The sequence below is a fragment of the Equus quagga genome, chromosome 13, assembly GCF_021613505.1.
Source record: "Equus quagga isolate Etosha38 chromosome 13, UCLA_HA_Equagga_1.0, whole genome shotgun sequence".
Lineage (NCBI taxonomy): Eukaryota > Metazoa > Chordata > Mammalia > Perissodactyla > Equidae > Equus > Equus quagga.
Genome location: NC_060279.1, coordinates 11,479,055 through 11,494,289, shown reverse-complemented (window position 1 = coordinate 11,494,289; position 15,235 = coordinate 11,479,055). Strand labels below are relative to the sequence as shown.

The following is a 15,235-nucleotide window of genomic DNA, read 5'->3' as shown; positions in this document are numbered from 1 at the left end:
TGCATAATTTCTGTGAAATACTTAGATTTACCATTGGCTTTACAGATGGATTTTAAAATTTTCGCGTTTGTTAATTGTTAAAGAGCTTTGACTGCTGTTTTAGAAAATTGAGTGGTTGCTGGGTCATCAGGACAAAGCACGTAGTCCCTGCGAAGCACTGTTAACGCACTTGTGGGGCTAGATGTGAGGCCCAGTAAAGCAGGCTAGAAAGTCATTGGGAAAGGATATAGAGGATTAAAGATTGTGTGTTCTCTTCTTTAACACTTTCTCAGTTATATGTCACATTAATCTGTATATTATAAAGGTGTTTTAGTTGTGGTAAAATACACATAACGTAAAATTTACCATCTTAACCATTTTTACCATCTTAACCATTTTTAATTTAGGTAGTGTTAAGTATGTTCACATTGTTGTGCAATCAATCTCCAGAACTTTTTCATTTTACAAAACTGAAACTCTATATCCATTAGACAACAGCTCCCCATTTTCTCCTCCCCGAAGTCAGTCATCATTCTACTTTGTGTTTCTGTGAATTTGACTACTCTGGATAACCTCATATAGGTGGAATCAAATGGTGTACGTCATTTTGTGACTGGCTTATTTCACTTAACATAATGTCCTCCAGATTTATCCACGTTGTAGCATGTGTCAAAATCTCTTTCCTGGGGCCGGCCCCATGGCAGAGTGGTTAAGTTCGCGTGGCTCCGCTTCAGCAGCCCAGGGTTTCACAGGTTCGGATCCTGGGCGCTGACATGGCACCGCTCATCAGGCCATGCTGAGGCGGTGTCCCACATAGCACAACCAGAAGGACCTACAACTAAAAATATATACAACTATGTACTGGGGGGGGCTCTGGGGAGAAGAAGGAAAAATAAAATCTTAAAAAACATTTTCTTTCCTTTTTAAGGCTAAATAATATTCCCTTGCGTGTATGTATTTTGTCCATTCATTGGTTGATGGACACTTGTGTTGCTTTTACCTCTTAACTATTGTTAATGGTGCTGCTTTGAACATTGGTATATAAATAAATCTTCTTGAGACCTTGCTTTCAGTTCTTTTGTTTTTTGAGGAAGATTAGCCCTGAGCTAACATCTGCTGCCAATCCTCCTCTTTTTTGCTGAGGAAGACTGGCCCTGAGCTAACATCCGTGCCCATCTTCCTCTACTTTATATGTGGGATGCTTGCCACAGCATGGCATGCAAACGGTGCCATGTCCGCAGCCGGGATCCAAACCGGGGAATCCCGGGCCGCTGAAGCGGAACGTGCACACTTAAGCACTGCGCCACCAGGCTGGCCCCGTTTTCAGTTCTTTTGGCTGTATATCCAGAAGCAGAATTGCTGGATCAAGTGGTAATTCTCTGTTTAATTTTTTGAGGAACCTCCATACTGTTTTCCATGGCTGCAGTTACTATCTTACATTCCCACCAACAGTGCACGAGGGTTCTTATTTTTCTACATCCTTGCCAACACTTATTTTCTGTTTTATTTTTAATAGTAGCCATCCTAATGAGTAAGTAATCTGTGTATGTTTAATTCTTTTTGTTTGTTCATTTACTTATTTTTTGATTGAGATGGTATATTCTGCTTGCAATCAATCATCTTCATAAATTATTGTTGGTATATTATTTTAATCTTAGTATTTCTATTGTGTTCTAATAGTCCTTATATTCTGATTCTTGTTGGAGTAAGACCCATAATTTTATACAGAAGTTGAATAGTTGAAGATGCTGTCTAGTAGGTTGATATCCATTAATTAGGAAGAGTACTAGGTGTTAATCAGCAGTCTGTAAGTACTTTAGTTTGATTTGGAGCGTGATGCTTCATTGATAGGTATATCCAATCTGCTAGTCATTTAAAAAAGAAGTTTAGATTAAAAATAGCTTTCTTAGCTTGCATCATCTATGTTCTTTATTAAAATAAAAGTTATTAAAGTGGTAAGAGCAGTATGTATACTCTTGGCTGCAAAAGCAACTTTTATTGTAACAGAAAGACGTAGTGTGAAATGTAAATGTCTTCCTTCCCTTAGCCTTTCTTGTCCACCTCCTCAAAGGTTCTTACTGGTGAGGAATGATTGTGTATTCCTTTAGAATCTTTCTGCTGGTGTTTTAAAAAAGGCCATCTTGTCTGGTATATCATTGCATTGAGATTATTACGGTTCATGAATCACTTTCTGCTGTGTATTGCTACTGAAACTTCGGTCATGTGGGTCTTTGTTTTAGGCTGTTGCGTGCATGCTCTTGTTGTTTTCAGGCTGATTGTTTAGCAGTAGTGTTCTCTTTGGTCCTTAATTGATCCAGCACCTTAGCATTCCTTAGGAAACCATGTACTTCTCTTAGACACTTTGGATTTTGATCACTCTGAAAAATTGAGCGATGTAGAGTAGGGTTTCTCAACCTTGGTGGTATTGACATATTAGACCACATAATTCTTTGTTGTAGGTGACTATCCTGGATGTTGTAGATTGTTTAGCAGTTTCTCTTGCCTCTACCCAGGAGCAACTCCTCTCCTCCCAATTGTGACAACCAAAAATTTCTCCAGGTATTGCCAGATATCCCTTAGGGGACAAAATTGCCCTCATTTGAGAACTACGATATAGATACAGAGCTAAAAGAGCAAGCTCTTGAAGTTGGTAGACTAGAATTCTAGTTCTGGTTCTAAAACTTTACCTTGTCTGGTCACTCAACCTCTCTCTTCTGCTGCTGCACTTTACCCTGTCCTCCCATCCTCTTCCTGCTGCTTCATCTCCTTTTCTTTCACAGATTCAGAGGTGTTGAAATGTGAAACATTATAAAGTGAGGTTTTAATTTTTCCTAACTGCCTCTAACTTATATATTCTAACATATATTCACTGTGGCATTTAAAAAAGGCACTGAAGAGTCTATGTTATGAAGTGTGATAAATTACTGATTGGCTTTATAACTAGACAGGCCTGGCCTTTTCAGTGAGTCCTATAATCTTAATGATATGTCTTCAGGTCATTGTTGGAAAGCCACATTGATTTCTTAAATACTTTTTTTTCTTCAAATAAAAATAGTTTAAGCTTAGATCGTTGTTAGAATTCATGTTATCATGTTACACCCGAGGTGAATTTGTTTTCAAATACCTACCAGAGAGCAGATTTTGGTAGGATAGGGACTATAATGTTCGCAGGAGCTAATAAACCTGGAGGCTGGCAGTCCCATTGTCAGGCTTGCGAAACTGAGAAAGCATTTTTGCACTTTTATTTAAAGCAAAAGCTCATAATTATTTACCCTATCCTAACATGTGAAGCCTCTGGAATTTCATTCATTAACAATAGCCTGTTGAATCAACTCTTTGCTAATTTGTACCCTGGCTGATAATCTGGAGCCAAACAGTATACCACTTCGAAGCTCCATCCAAATTATCAACACAATCAAATTGGACCACATCAACTGTTTATCCTTTGTCCCACTTATAAATGGTGAGTCTTTTCTGATAACAAGTTGGAGACAATATAGCAGGAACTTCTTTTACTTTATTCATTCCCATTTGGCAGTCAGCCTGCTATTGGCTGTAGTCTAACTGAAACTTAATGAGATAGCAAAAAATCTAGCTTCTGTATCATATAGAGAGAAGGTTTGCTCTTTTCTTTTTGCCCCTTTACTGCCTCCAGCTTGTCCCCAGCTCCTTGCTTCTCAGACCTCATGTTTACCAAGCCCTGATTTACTATTTAGCTTTAATTATAAATTAATTCTAATTAACAGGGTCCCTCAGCATTGTCGTCTCCCAGCATATCTGTGAGCATATGTGACACCCAGCATATCAGCCTGGGTGTCAGCTTGCTTTTTGGGACTTTTGGCTAAATCCATCATCTTGCACTTTGCTATTAGTCTTTATAGCTGGTTATTATATGTGACCACTGGTATTGATTTGTCCTTGCTGTTCTTATTATGATCCCTTCTTTTTTTGAGAATTTTCTGGTTATTTACAGTTTTCTGTCTATATATACTCATCCCTGTTTGCACAGAGAGAAGAAGATATTTCTGTTTTGTAGGCAAGTATATACTTAATAGAAGAAACAGAGCAGCCGTATACATCTGTAGAGAAATGTTCATATTTTCTTATAGATATACACTTAGTAGAGGACACAGGCACACGTTTATGTCAGCACACTCTGGTACTGAATAATTTTTTTAAGATTTGCAGTGTGATTAGCTTTTGAAAACTTCTCAAGTGGACCCAAGATATATATCCCTCTTAGCTCTTTATGCCCTCCTATTTTGGTCACTAGTGTAGGCGCTTATCCTTCTTTTGGAATCCAAAGCATGGTGTCTGGGCTGGTGTTGGTCACGTAGATTAGATGAATGAGAAGAGTTAATGCGGTAAGGAATGTCAAGATTTTCCAATAGCATTTTATATGACCCAGAGGGCAGCAGAAGTATGTTTCTTTTTTGCTTATATCTGTTTTTTTCACGCATTCAGCATTTATTGAGTTCGAACACTTTAGCAGAATATTGTGTTGGACATTGAGGGTACAGAGATGAGTAAAACAAATAAATCTCTGCTTTTAGTGAGCAAGTAGAAGAGGGGCTGACAGACATGTGTACAGAAAAGTACAAAATACGAGAGTTGCTATTTCTCAAACTGGGGCAGGTCCACCCTGGGGTGGTAGTGAGGTAGTAGATGCTTTAAGGTAAACTTGATGCATCTTGTTGTCACTTTAGTTTTACTCAGTAGAGTGTAATTTGATACGTTTTAATTTTATAGTATAGATTGATGGATATTATCAAGTGCATTGCAGAAAGTCACTCGAACTTTTCTTCCTGAGGGCAGTTCCTTTTGGCTACGTCCCAGAGTAATTTTTCTGCTAGGAAAGGATGATGTGGAAGTAAGCCTACTGACAAAGGATATGATTAGGATGCTGAAGAAAGGAGAGGATGATGTCCTACTAGATTCTGCGATAACTTCTTATATTGACCAACTTTTTCTCTGGCTGAACAACTTAGCTTGTTCTTATTGTCATATTATTTGCTCATTTTCCAACTACCATTTCTTTACAAAGTCAGTTGCTAAAATTTGAAATGTCCTTCTTCTGTTTATATGTCAACCTGTCTCCCATCTTTAATAACCTTTCCAAATTCTCTCCTTCATGACTTGCTTTAGTTGAACTTGCAGATTTTTTTAAGGGTTAAATCTTGTCATGTGGGAATATTTTCTGGTATTAACTCATTTCCTTTTTTTGTAAGCAGACTATAAATGTTTCCATGTTTGGGCTCTTAATCTATTGTATTTGCATATCTACTTTATGCTTCTCCCTTGCAATAAAAATGAAAACAAAAGCATTTAGTCTGTTATTTCCTCCATTGAAATTTTCATGTAGGAAATTTCCTGTCAGATATGGAGCCTGTCTTCTGGTAATATCGTGATCCTAGCATTGTTGTAGTTGCAAGAGGTGATGATACTGTTTCTGGAACACTGTGCAAGTCATTTGTTCAATATATATTTGAGTATTATGTGCCAGGCATTTACTCTGATCTTTAGGCCACTATGCTATGCTAAAGACCAGTGCTACATTGATTCTCTATAATGTCCTCCTTTTTGCTTATCTTAAAAAGTGACAAATGTGAGATGAGATAGTAGTTGGTAACCAGAACAGAGAAACTTGGTGGACTTAGGTTTTGTTTTGATAAGGTGGAGGGAAGTGGGAAGATATAAAAATCAGCTTCAGTTTATAAAGCAAAGTAAATTTGTTATAATTTGGATACAGAATGAAAGAGGTGCCATCTTTTTAGAAATCATCTTTATAAATCCCCCTTGTAATTTCTTAGAAATAATTCTTTTTCTGATTGTTGGGGGTAATACATGTTTACTATAGAAACTTAACAGACATCTACAAAAAAATAGTTTCCCATAATTATGTGACTTAAAGACATATACTGTTAATATTATGGTGAATATCTTTTTTGTTTTATTTTAAATGTACACATACATAACTTTTTAAGGCAGAAATGGCATTATACTGTATCCACTGTGTTAGAGATTGTCATTTTTATTCAGTAATAGTGATATAGTGATTTTTTTCGTAATGTCAATTTGATATTTGTCTGTGGTTTAGTTGAACAATGTTTAAAAAGTTTTTTATTGTAAGACACAATTGGAAAAAGTCAAACATTACAGAAATATATAAGAAAAATTTCTTGCCATCGTATTTCTCCAGCTATAGCTATTAATAGTTATTACATTATTTTTTATGACAGATAGTGATGTTGTAATATGATTTTTTTTGGCTGTTTACATTGCATTGGATTGATGTTTATTTAGTCAATTTCCTAGTGTTTTGGTTGCTTCTAATTTATATTGTATTTATAGATAACATTGAATTGAACACCTTTCTACATATGTATCTCTGCTTATTTCCTTAGGTTAAATTTCTAGAATTAAAATCACTGTGTAAAAGGGGATGCACAGACTTAAGGTTTTCTGTTTAACTTGCCTTCTAGAAAAGTTGTGGCAGTTAACGTTTCCTGCAGCAGTGCATAAGATTGTTCATATTCACATATATACTCCTTAACTCTGACAGTGTTTTCTTTCCTTTTTCTATTCTGATTGGTAAAAACTAGTATATAGTTTTAAGTCAATTTTTCCTCTTAGTGAAAGTGATGATTTTCTCATGCTTATTGACTAATTTTTGTCCTGTTAATTTTTCTGTTTTTCTCTTAGTTTCTTTTTTTATTTGAATAAGCTCTTTTTTTCTGTTAAGGATATCAACACTCCAAGAACAAGAATAGTCTGTTTGCTTAACTAAATCATAGGCATTTACTTTTCTTGGTGCTATTATATACTATTTTAATTGCATAAACTTAAAAGTACTTTCAAAAAAATTTTAATTAATTAACTTTTTAGATTTTTAAAAAATTTTTTCCTTTTTCTCCCCAAAGCTGCCTGGTACATAGTTGTGTATTTTCAGTTGTGGGTCCTTCTAGTTGCGTCATGTGGGATGCCGCCTCAGCATGGCTTGATGAGTGGTGCCATGTCCACACCCAGGATTTGAACCGGTGAAACCCTGGGCCCACGAAGCAGAGCCTGTGAACTTAACCACTCGGCCACGGGGCCAGCCCCTAAAAATTTTGTATTGAGTAGACTTGCTGTTCAAGTTTATTTTTAAGTAACTTTTGTATACTATTATCTAATAAATGCCCGTTGTATCTTCTTTATGATGTAAAAATATTAAGCTAAAATAAATTTGATAATTGTTAGATTACTTATGTTTAAAATGAAGAATAGAAGACTAATAGGCATTATTTTGTGACCAGCTTATTAATCTTTCACTGATTTAATCAAACTTATTTTATTTTTTTCTCTGCTGATAGCTACAAGTGTATTCATCAGAGTTTGGAGGATAATAATAGATGTCCCAAGTGTAACTATGTTGTGGATAATATTGACCATCTGTATCCTAATTTCTTGGGTGAGTCTTTGGAATGATTTTTAATTTTTTTAAATATTCTATCCCCAAAAGTGTATGCTGTCACTAATTTTTTCAGAAAACATAGCTTTGCGGTAAGCAAGTCTCTTTCTCCTCCCCACCAGGGTGCTTTCCTTAATCGTCCTTGGGTGGTGACATAGATCTCATACCTTATGTTGTTAGTATCATATCATTATTTTTAAGGTGCATAAAAAAAGTTGACGACACAACTCTTAGATTCTTACACAGATGGCTGGACAGAATGTGAGGCCGAAGGAGAGTGCTAGAGGTCTAGAATATTTCTTTATACAGTGTTGTACATTCCTGCTGTTTCTGCCTCTGGGTCAGAAGTGAGAAGCAATGGAGGAAAGAGTTAATGGAGAGGGAGAAGGGGGGAAAAACCTTGGGTATGAGGATTCCTGGAAAGGGGAAGGAGAGTCTGTGACCTAGGGATGCTATTGAAATGTTAGAACTAGGTAAGGAAGACATGGCTATAGAACTATTCAGAGAGGATTGGTAACTGGAGAAGAGACACGCAAATGGGGAATCTTTAAGGTAATGATTGGAAGTAATATGTAGTCAGAGACCAATTGTGAGTATCTAAAAGTTCTACAAGTTGAAAAGCCTAAGATACTGTGGGAAATTTTTAGTCTGATTTTTTAGGAATGAAGATTAATTTTCCAAAGATTAATTTTCAGATATGGGGGTAGGTGTGAAGTAGGGCAGTGTTGAATATGTATATCAAAAAAGTTAATTCCTCATTCTAAAGAATAACATACTCAGAGTTAGGGTGTGATGTCTATTTGTATATTAGATCTGACCTGCCAGTGCTTCTCTTGCAATTTGATTTTGCTTAGCTCAAATGGTGGTTTATAATAAATCATGAATTTGAAACTTTTCAGCTTTCCTTTTTACCTCTGCTCTAAAATTACATTAGCTACGATCCTTTTACCTCTTTCACTCTTCACTTCAATCCAGTATCTTTTCATGAAGGGAAATCAGATTGCCTAGCAGAAAGGAACTCTGAAGGAAATATTTTGAAGATTTTCTATTGGAATACCAAGTTCTTCTAGGTAGATAAAGTTTTATGGCCATCTTGGAGAGGGAACTTAGGAAAAGAAGAAATATTGAGTGATACGCTACTCTGCAGGACTGGACTTCATGGGCTGGGTTAGGTAAAAGGGAAGCCAAAGCCCTGCAAAGCAGAATCCTTTGTCAGTGTTTGTACCTGAACTTGCAAACCTGGATTCACTGATGCTGCTGTGTGGCCTCTGGAATTATTTTTCTGTCAGTTGTCGTAACTTTGGAAAACTGCTTCTTCTTTTGGAATAGTTAAATACAGAAAGGAACCTAATGTTTTGAAGATTTTGGTATTTACTAAATTTTTCAGGTGATATTCCTTAATGAGTCCATAAGTTAGAAATTCTACTATATGAATTTCTAATTAGTGAGAGAGGGAGAGCACTATAACTAGTGTGGAAGGAATTTAAAAATATAGTACTATTTAAGTTGGAAAGTGATTTCATATATTATATATTCTGAAATATATATATCTAGTGAATAAGGAAGCCACAATTACTAATTTTCTAAGCTAGAAATTATCTTTTTGGTGATCTCGTCTTTAACCTTCTCTTTTCATGGATAAAGATTAATGTTTTGAGTAATTGGAGTGTAAGTATTTTATGCCGTTATTTGAAGCCTTTTAATTATAGTGCAGCTTCCGATATGATTATATATGTCAGCCCATGGAAATAACATTTCATCCTGATGTATCTATTTTTGTTTTTCTGCCTGTCACACATTCCAGTCTTTGCCTTTGTACAATGATGGTCAAATCCTAGGTTTCCACAGTAGGAAGATAGGGATTATGTCTCCAGTGCACTCAGGATGCCACTGGGATCTCTTTCTTTCTTTCTTTTTAATAGATTGGTACCTGAGCTAAAATCTGTTGCCAATCTTATTTTTTTCCCTTCTTCTCCCCAAAACCCCCCAGTACATAGTTGTATATTCTAGTTGCAGGTGCTTCTAGTTGTGCTATGTGGGACGCCACCTCAGCATGGCCTGATGAGTGGTGCTAGGTCCACACCCAGGATCCAAACCGACGAAACCCTGGGCAACTGAAGTGGAACATGTAAACTTAACCACTTGGCCAGGGGGCCTGCCCCAGCATCCTTCACTTTTAATGCTGTACATTTATCTGAGTCATGGGTAGAGGACTGGGCTACACATTTTCTATAGCAGTGGTCTTCAAATCTTTTTGCTTGGGTTACCCGTATAAAAATTCTGAAAAATGATGTACTTCCTCATACATTGATGCCACATTTTAAATTAGCATCCAGAATTTTTGCTTATAAGAAGGAGTATTGTAAATATGGTTATTTAAAAATAAAACTTGTAGAGTCTGGCCCCATGGTCTGGTGCTTTAAGTTCTGCGTGCTCTGCTTTGATGGCCCTGGTTTGTGGCTTCAGATCTTGGTGCGGACCTACTCCACTCATCAGCCATACAGTGGAGGCATCCCACGTGCAAAACAGAGGAAGATTGACACAGCTGTTAGCTCAGGGCTAATCTTCCTCAAGCAAATAAAAGAGAGGAAGATTGGCAGTGGATCTTAGCTCAGGGCAAATTTTCCTCACCAATAAAAATAAAATAAAAATAAAATAAAATAAAATGCATTTAAAGGGGCTGGCCCCGTGGCCAAGTGGTTTAAGTTCGCGTGCTCCACTGCAGGCGGCCCAGTGTTTCATTGGTTCGAATCCTGGGCATGGACATGGCAGTGCTCATCAAGCCATGCTGAGGCAGCGTCCCACATGCTACAACTAGAAGGACCTACAGCGAAGAATATACAACTGTGTACTGGGAGGCTTTGGGGAGAAAAAGGAAAAAAATAAAATCTTTAAAAAAAAATGCATTTAAAAATAAAACTTTTTGGGGCCACCCTGTGGGCCGAGTGGCTAAGTTCGTGTGCTCTGCTTTGGCGGCCTAGGGTTTCACCTGTTTGAATCCTTGGTGCAGACCTATCACCACTCATCAGGCCATGCAGAGGCGGCATCCCACCGCCCTCATCCCCCTGCAGTTCTCTCCCTGACTCCTGCCAAGGCTTGCTCTCTAGCTCTCCCTATCCCTTTATGGCATGAGACCTCTCTCCAGCTGCCTCTGTCTCTCTCTAGGAGTCTCTTTTCTAGCTTTCTCTTTATATAATATTTGTAAATTGAAATAAAAATCTCCCTAAGGAATGACCCTCTTACTCTTTAATGTAAAGGACAGCATGCATGCAGAGTCTAAAATCTGTGTTTTAAAGAAAGTACCTAATGCTTGTAACATCCTTACTACTGCCAGGCATTGTCTTATGTGCTTGACATATGTTAAGTCATTTAATTCTCAGCCCTATGAGTTGAGTACTCTTGTTGTCATCCTCCTTCGTCAGGCGAAGAAACTAAGGCACAGAGAAGTTGAGTAATTTGCATAAAGTTATACAGCCAGTAAGTGGCAGAATTGGGATTAGGTCCTAAGCAGTCTAACTCAAGAGTATGTGTTTTTACTATACTATCCTGCATTTAAAAAGACAGTTACTAGAATGGAATCTTTAGCAGTAAAAATGCATTGTTTGTTCTTAGTACTATGGCTGTTATAAGGATCTAGAGAATTATAATTATGGATATGGAATATCTTTCAGATTCAGTGGTATATGAGATTTCTCAGAATGCAGTGTGGTATACACATGTATAAAGTATTACAATTATTTGTGACAATTTTTATGTAAATAGTTAATTCGGTAACTGAAACATTAAACTCTTATTCACATACTCCTCTTTATTCCCGCTATGTTATTTCAAGCTCTTTTCCTTTATCTTTCCCAGATTATAGTAATAACTTTGCTTATGAGATACATACCAGGCTTTTCAGAATCAGGCTCTGTTTCCAGCCCTAGTTCTTAGCCCCTGTTAATCATTAACAAAATCACTGACCCTGTATTTCAGTCAGGTTGATTTTAAAACATCTTATCTCTTGCTGTTTTATGACTTAACGCCCCCCCCCCCCCCCGCCCCCCCATCTGAATTAGTTTCCGCTTCTCTTTCTGTTTAGTGAATCTGTGTGCCTGTTATGGTTCAATTCTAATGTCACCTTCTATGCGAAGCTTGCTCGTTAACATTTTGATAACAACACAAAGGTCTTGTGTTTCTTGTAAATCTATTTCAGTGATGTTACTGATTATCATGTTACGTTACTACTGTATCATATGTATTTGTCTTCCTACTCTGAGTTGCTTGAGTCTTGGATTGAGCCTTTCTTAGTTTGAGTCTTGTCTTTGAAGCTTAGATCCCTAGTGTGGGCATGGTACCTCTCTGGTTTGTTTGCAAATATTTATGGTTGGATTGTGATATATAGTGGAAAATATTAAATAGTTGGGTTTGTCCCAACTCTGTCTTGTGTTATAAGTCACCACAAGTAAGTTCCTTCATGTCTAAAGTGGGGAGAATAATCCGTACCATAATGTTTATAAACTAAAGTGCCTACCTACCCTAGTGCTCGTTTCCCTTTTCTTTATCAGGTTTTTTTTTTTTTTTTTGGTATCATTTGGCTATTAAAGACAAAAATCCAATTAAAAGTGGCTTAAACATTAAGGAAACTGTATTGATTCACACAAAAAGAATTTCTAGAACTAGTTAATTCATTGGTTCAGTGATACTGAACAACTTCAGCAAGTTCTTTCCATCTTTCTGTTCCTCCATCCTCAGGATATGCATTGGTGCTTTGGCTAGCTACCCTCAAGCTTGCAAAGTGACTCTACTCACTTCCAGATATCATCCGTTACTGAAGGCATAGAAGAAACTTGTTTTCCTCCTATCCTCTTCTTTCTGAAAGACAGCACACCTCTCATTGATCAAAACTAGGTCACAGGGGCTAGCCCCGTGGTGCAGCGGTTAAGTACGCATGTTCTGCTTCGGCGGCCCGGGGTTCACCAGTTTGGGTCCTGGGTGCGGACATGGTACTGCTTGGCAAGCCATGCTATGGTAGGCGTCCCATATATAAAGTAGAGGAAGATGGGCACGGATGTGAGCTCAGGGCCAGTCTTCCTCAGCAAAAAGAGGAGGATTGGCGGCAGATGTTAGCTCAGGGCTGATCTTCCTCAAAAGAAAAAAAAAAACTTAAACCCCATGTCAATCACTGGCAAAGGTATGAATGACAAGATTGGCTTAGGTTAGTCGAGAATCATACTGTGGGACTTGGGAGGGATCTAACCTCTCTGAAAGTATGTGGCAATCTGACACTTGGATGAAAAAAATCATATTGTTGTTAAAACAAAAGGGTAGGATGGTTTTTGAATAGCTAACTGACAGTGTCTGCCATGATACTTATAGAAAAGTCACAAACAAAAAGAAGAAATAAAAATCTTTAGTGCCTACCTCATAGAATCTACCAGTTACCATGTAAAGCATGGAACAGTCTTACACAGTGAAGAATTCTCTCTCTCCAAGTGCCAGTAGTGTCGTCATTGAGACGTGTAAGAGAAAGTACAGATTCTGAAGAACTTTCCTCCTGTAGTAATGGTAGTAGTAATAATAGCAGTTGTAGTGGTAATAACTGTGGCAGAATTGTTTCTAATTTGAAATAAAAGAAAAACCTAGCATTTTCTGCTTAGCATCTTTTAATTTTTGGGCTTTTTAAAGTTAAAATAGAATCCATCGATATAGAACAGTTAGATGATACATTTAACAAAAATTCAAATTATGTGTGCTTTTTGTTTTGTTTCTCTTTTCAGTGAATGAGCTCATTCTCAAACAGAAACAAAGATTTGAGGAAAAGAGGTTCAAATTGGACCACTCAGTGAGTAGCACCGTATGTTTCAACTCTTATTACTATTCTTAATAAATTTCAATTTATTGTTTTTATTGGTTTACTATTAGATATTAAAGTTTAGTATATTATTCATTTTTTAAAAAAAGATTTGTTTAAGATTGTTCTGTTCAATAAAGAACTTTCTTAACTGCATTGTCTAAAATTTACTCTGGTGATCATCTTCTGAAAGGTCTGCTGGGATCACACTGAGTCAGAGTTGGCTTGTAGTACATGACATTTGAAGGATTATATGGCAGGATAAAACCATGGGTGGTAATTTGGAGAAACTCTTGAAAGATTCTGGATTTAAGAGGATTAGCCCCAAATTATTGAGCAAGTGAGCTTAAATTAATACCTTGATTTATAATAAATAATAATAATAAATTCATAAATCCAGGCATTTATTTTGAAGGGAATTATACCTTCTGAGATGCTGACTTGACATTTGTCTTTCATGTCTGTTATCTAAATTCATTTAAGGGAGAAACGTTGTTCAAATTATAATTAGAAGGCAGTGGGCAGCCACTAGCTGGGAAGAGTAGGTTGCAACATTATAGTATATTATTGATATCTGTGTAATAAACATTTTCGGAAATAGTTAAACATTTGGTTTAGACTTTCTAAAACAATCTTTTTAGGAAGTTGATTTCTTTTCTTCCTTTTTAGAATGGCCATAGGTGGCAAATACTTCAGGATTTGTTGGGAACTGACCAAGATAACCTTGATTTGGCCAATGTCAACCTCATGTTGGAGTTACTAGTGCAGAAGAAGAAACAACTGGAAGCAGTAAGTGGCTGCTGCACTTTAAAAAATTTTGTTTTAAGTGTTGCTCTTCGCTGCATTGGAAAATATCTAGAAATGTTTAAAAATTATAGGGTAGTGCTGCTCAATCCATCCAGTTTTATTCAGCAAGAAACATCTGCAAGGTATCACTTCTAACAGATTCCCCTTTTTCAAGTAAAAGAAAGAATAAATTCCTTATATTATAATATAGCTTACTTGCAGTGGCCAGTTTGTATTAAAAGCTGAGTCTTAAGAAAGATCATGAGAAAGTACAGTTTCATTTTAATAGGAAGCAATTATATTGGTCATTTTTCTTCTAATGAATATCTTCCTTGCCAAATCTTCCCTCTTCACATATGAAGTTTGGAGGAGAAAATAGAGATGATTGTTATCTATATAAAATCCTTCCAGCAGCTGTCCATTGGCAGCAGCAGTAGTCTATAGCTTAACTAAGGGCATTTAGAAAGATGGGAACTAGAACTAAATATATCCTTTTTCATGTGATGAAATGTGAATCTGCATTTATTCCATGTAAATAAATGTAAAAATGCAAAATGTAAATTTGCATGTATTAGTCAAGAATTGAATATGATTCATTATAAGCAGCACACACCTTAGCATAAGCAAATACCTACCCTGACCTAACTAAACAAAAAGGTAGAATTTATTGACAGGAGAAGGGAGTGAGTAGCTCACACTCATAAAAAGGAAGAGCTTAACAACCAGCTGTTGGGAAGATTGGAACCATGGCTTCTCTGGAGACTATAAGGAAATGAGATCAGGCACTTGAATGTTGTTGGGAGTCTTTCTTTTGTGCTTCTTGTATCAATTTCTTTAGGACAGGTCTGGTTTTCTTTTTGCAGATTTTTATCACATGGTGGATAATGTGCTTATTTGCACTTCCTCATTTATTTTTATGTTTTTTGATAAAAGAAGAAAAGGAGTTTTTCTTTTCAAATTTAGTTTAACAAATTCTGTGGCTAGATTTTGGTTAACATAGCTTGCATCTGGATCTCACCTAATAGAATGGGAATCGTTTAGAAGGAGAAAGGAGTAGCTGAGGGTGAGCTGACCAAAATGAGTCTCCCATGCTGTGTCTTTTTGGGGGGCAGAGTTGAGGGAAATTCTCCTTTGTTTTTTTTTGGGGGGGGTTATCTTTTATTTTTTCTTTCAGTTTTGTTGAGATG

At 36.7% G+C, this 15,235-nt stretch overlaps 1 protein-coding gene across 3 annotated transcripts in view; it reads left to right on the top strand.

Moving 5' to 3' along the window:
• COP1 (COP1 E3 ubiquitin ligase) overlaps positions 1–15,235 on the top strand; it is a 238,708-nt gene that overhangs the window by 35,499 nt on the left and 187,974 nt on the right. For 2 of the 3 annotated variants that reach the window (XM_046682583.1, XM_046682581.1), the window contains exons 3-5: positions 7,332–7,429; positions 13,189–13,265; positions 13,932–14,051. In XM_046682583.1, the coding sequence (XP_046538539.1) occupies positions 7,332–7,429; positions 13,189–13,265; positions 13,932–14,051 (295 nt within the window). The remainder of the gene's footprint in view (positions 1–7,331; positions 7,430–13,188; positions 13,266–13,931; positions 14,052–15,235) is intronic. The other variant, XM_046682582.1, reaches the window with a different exon arrangement.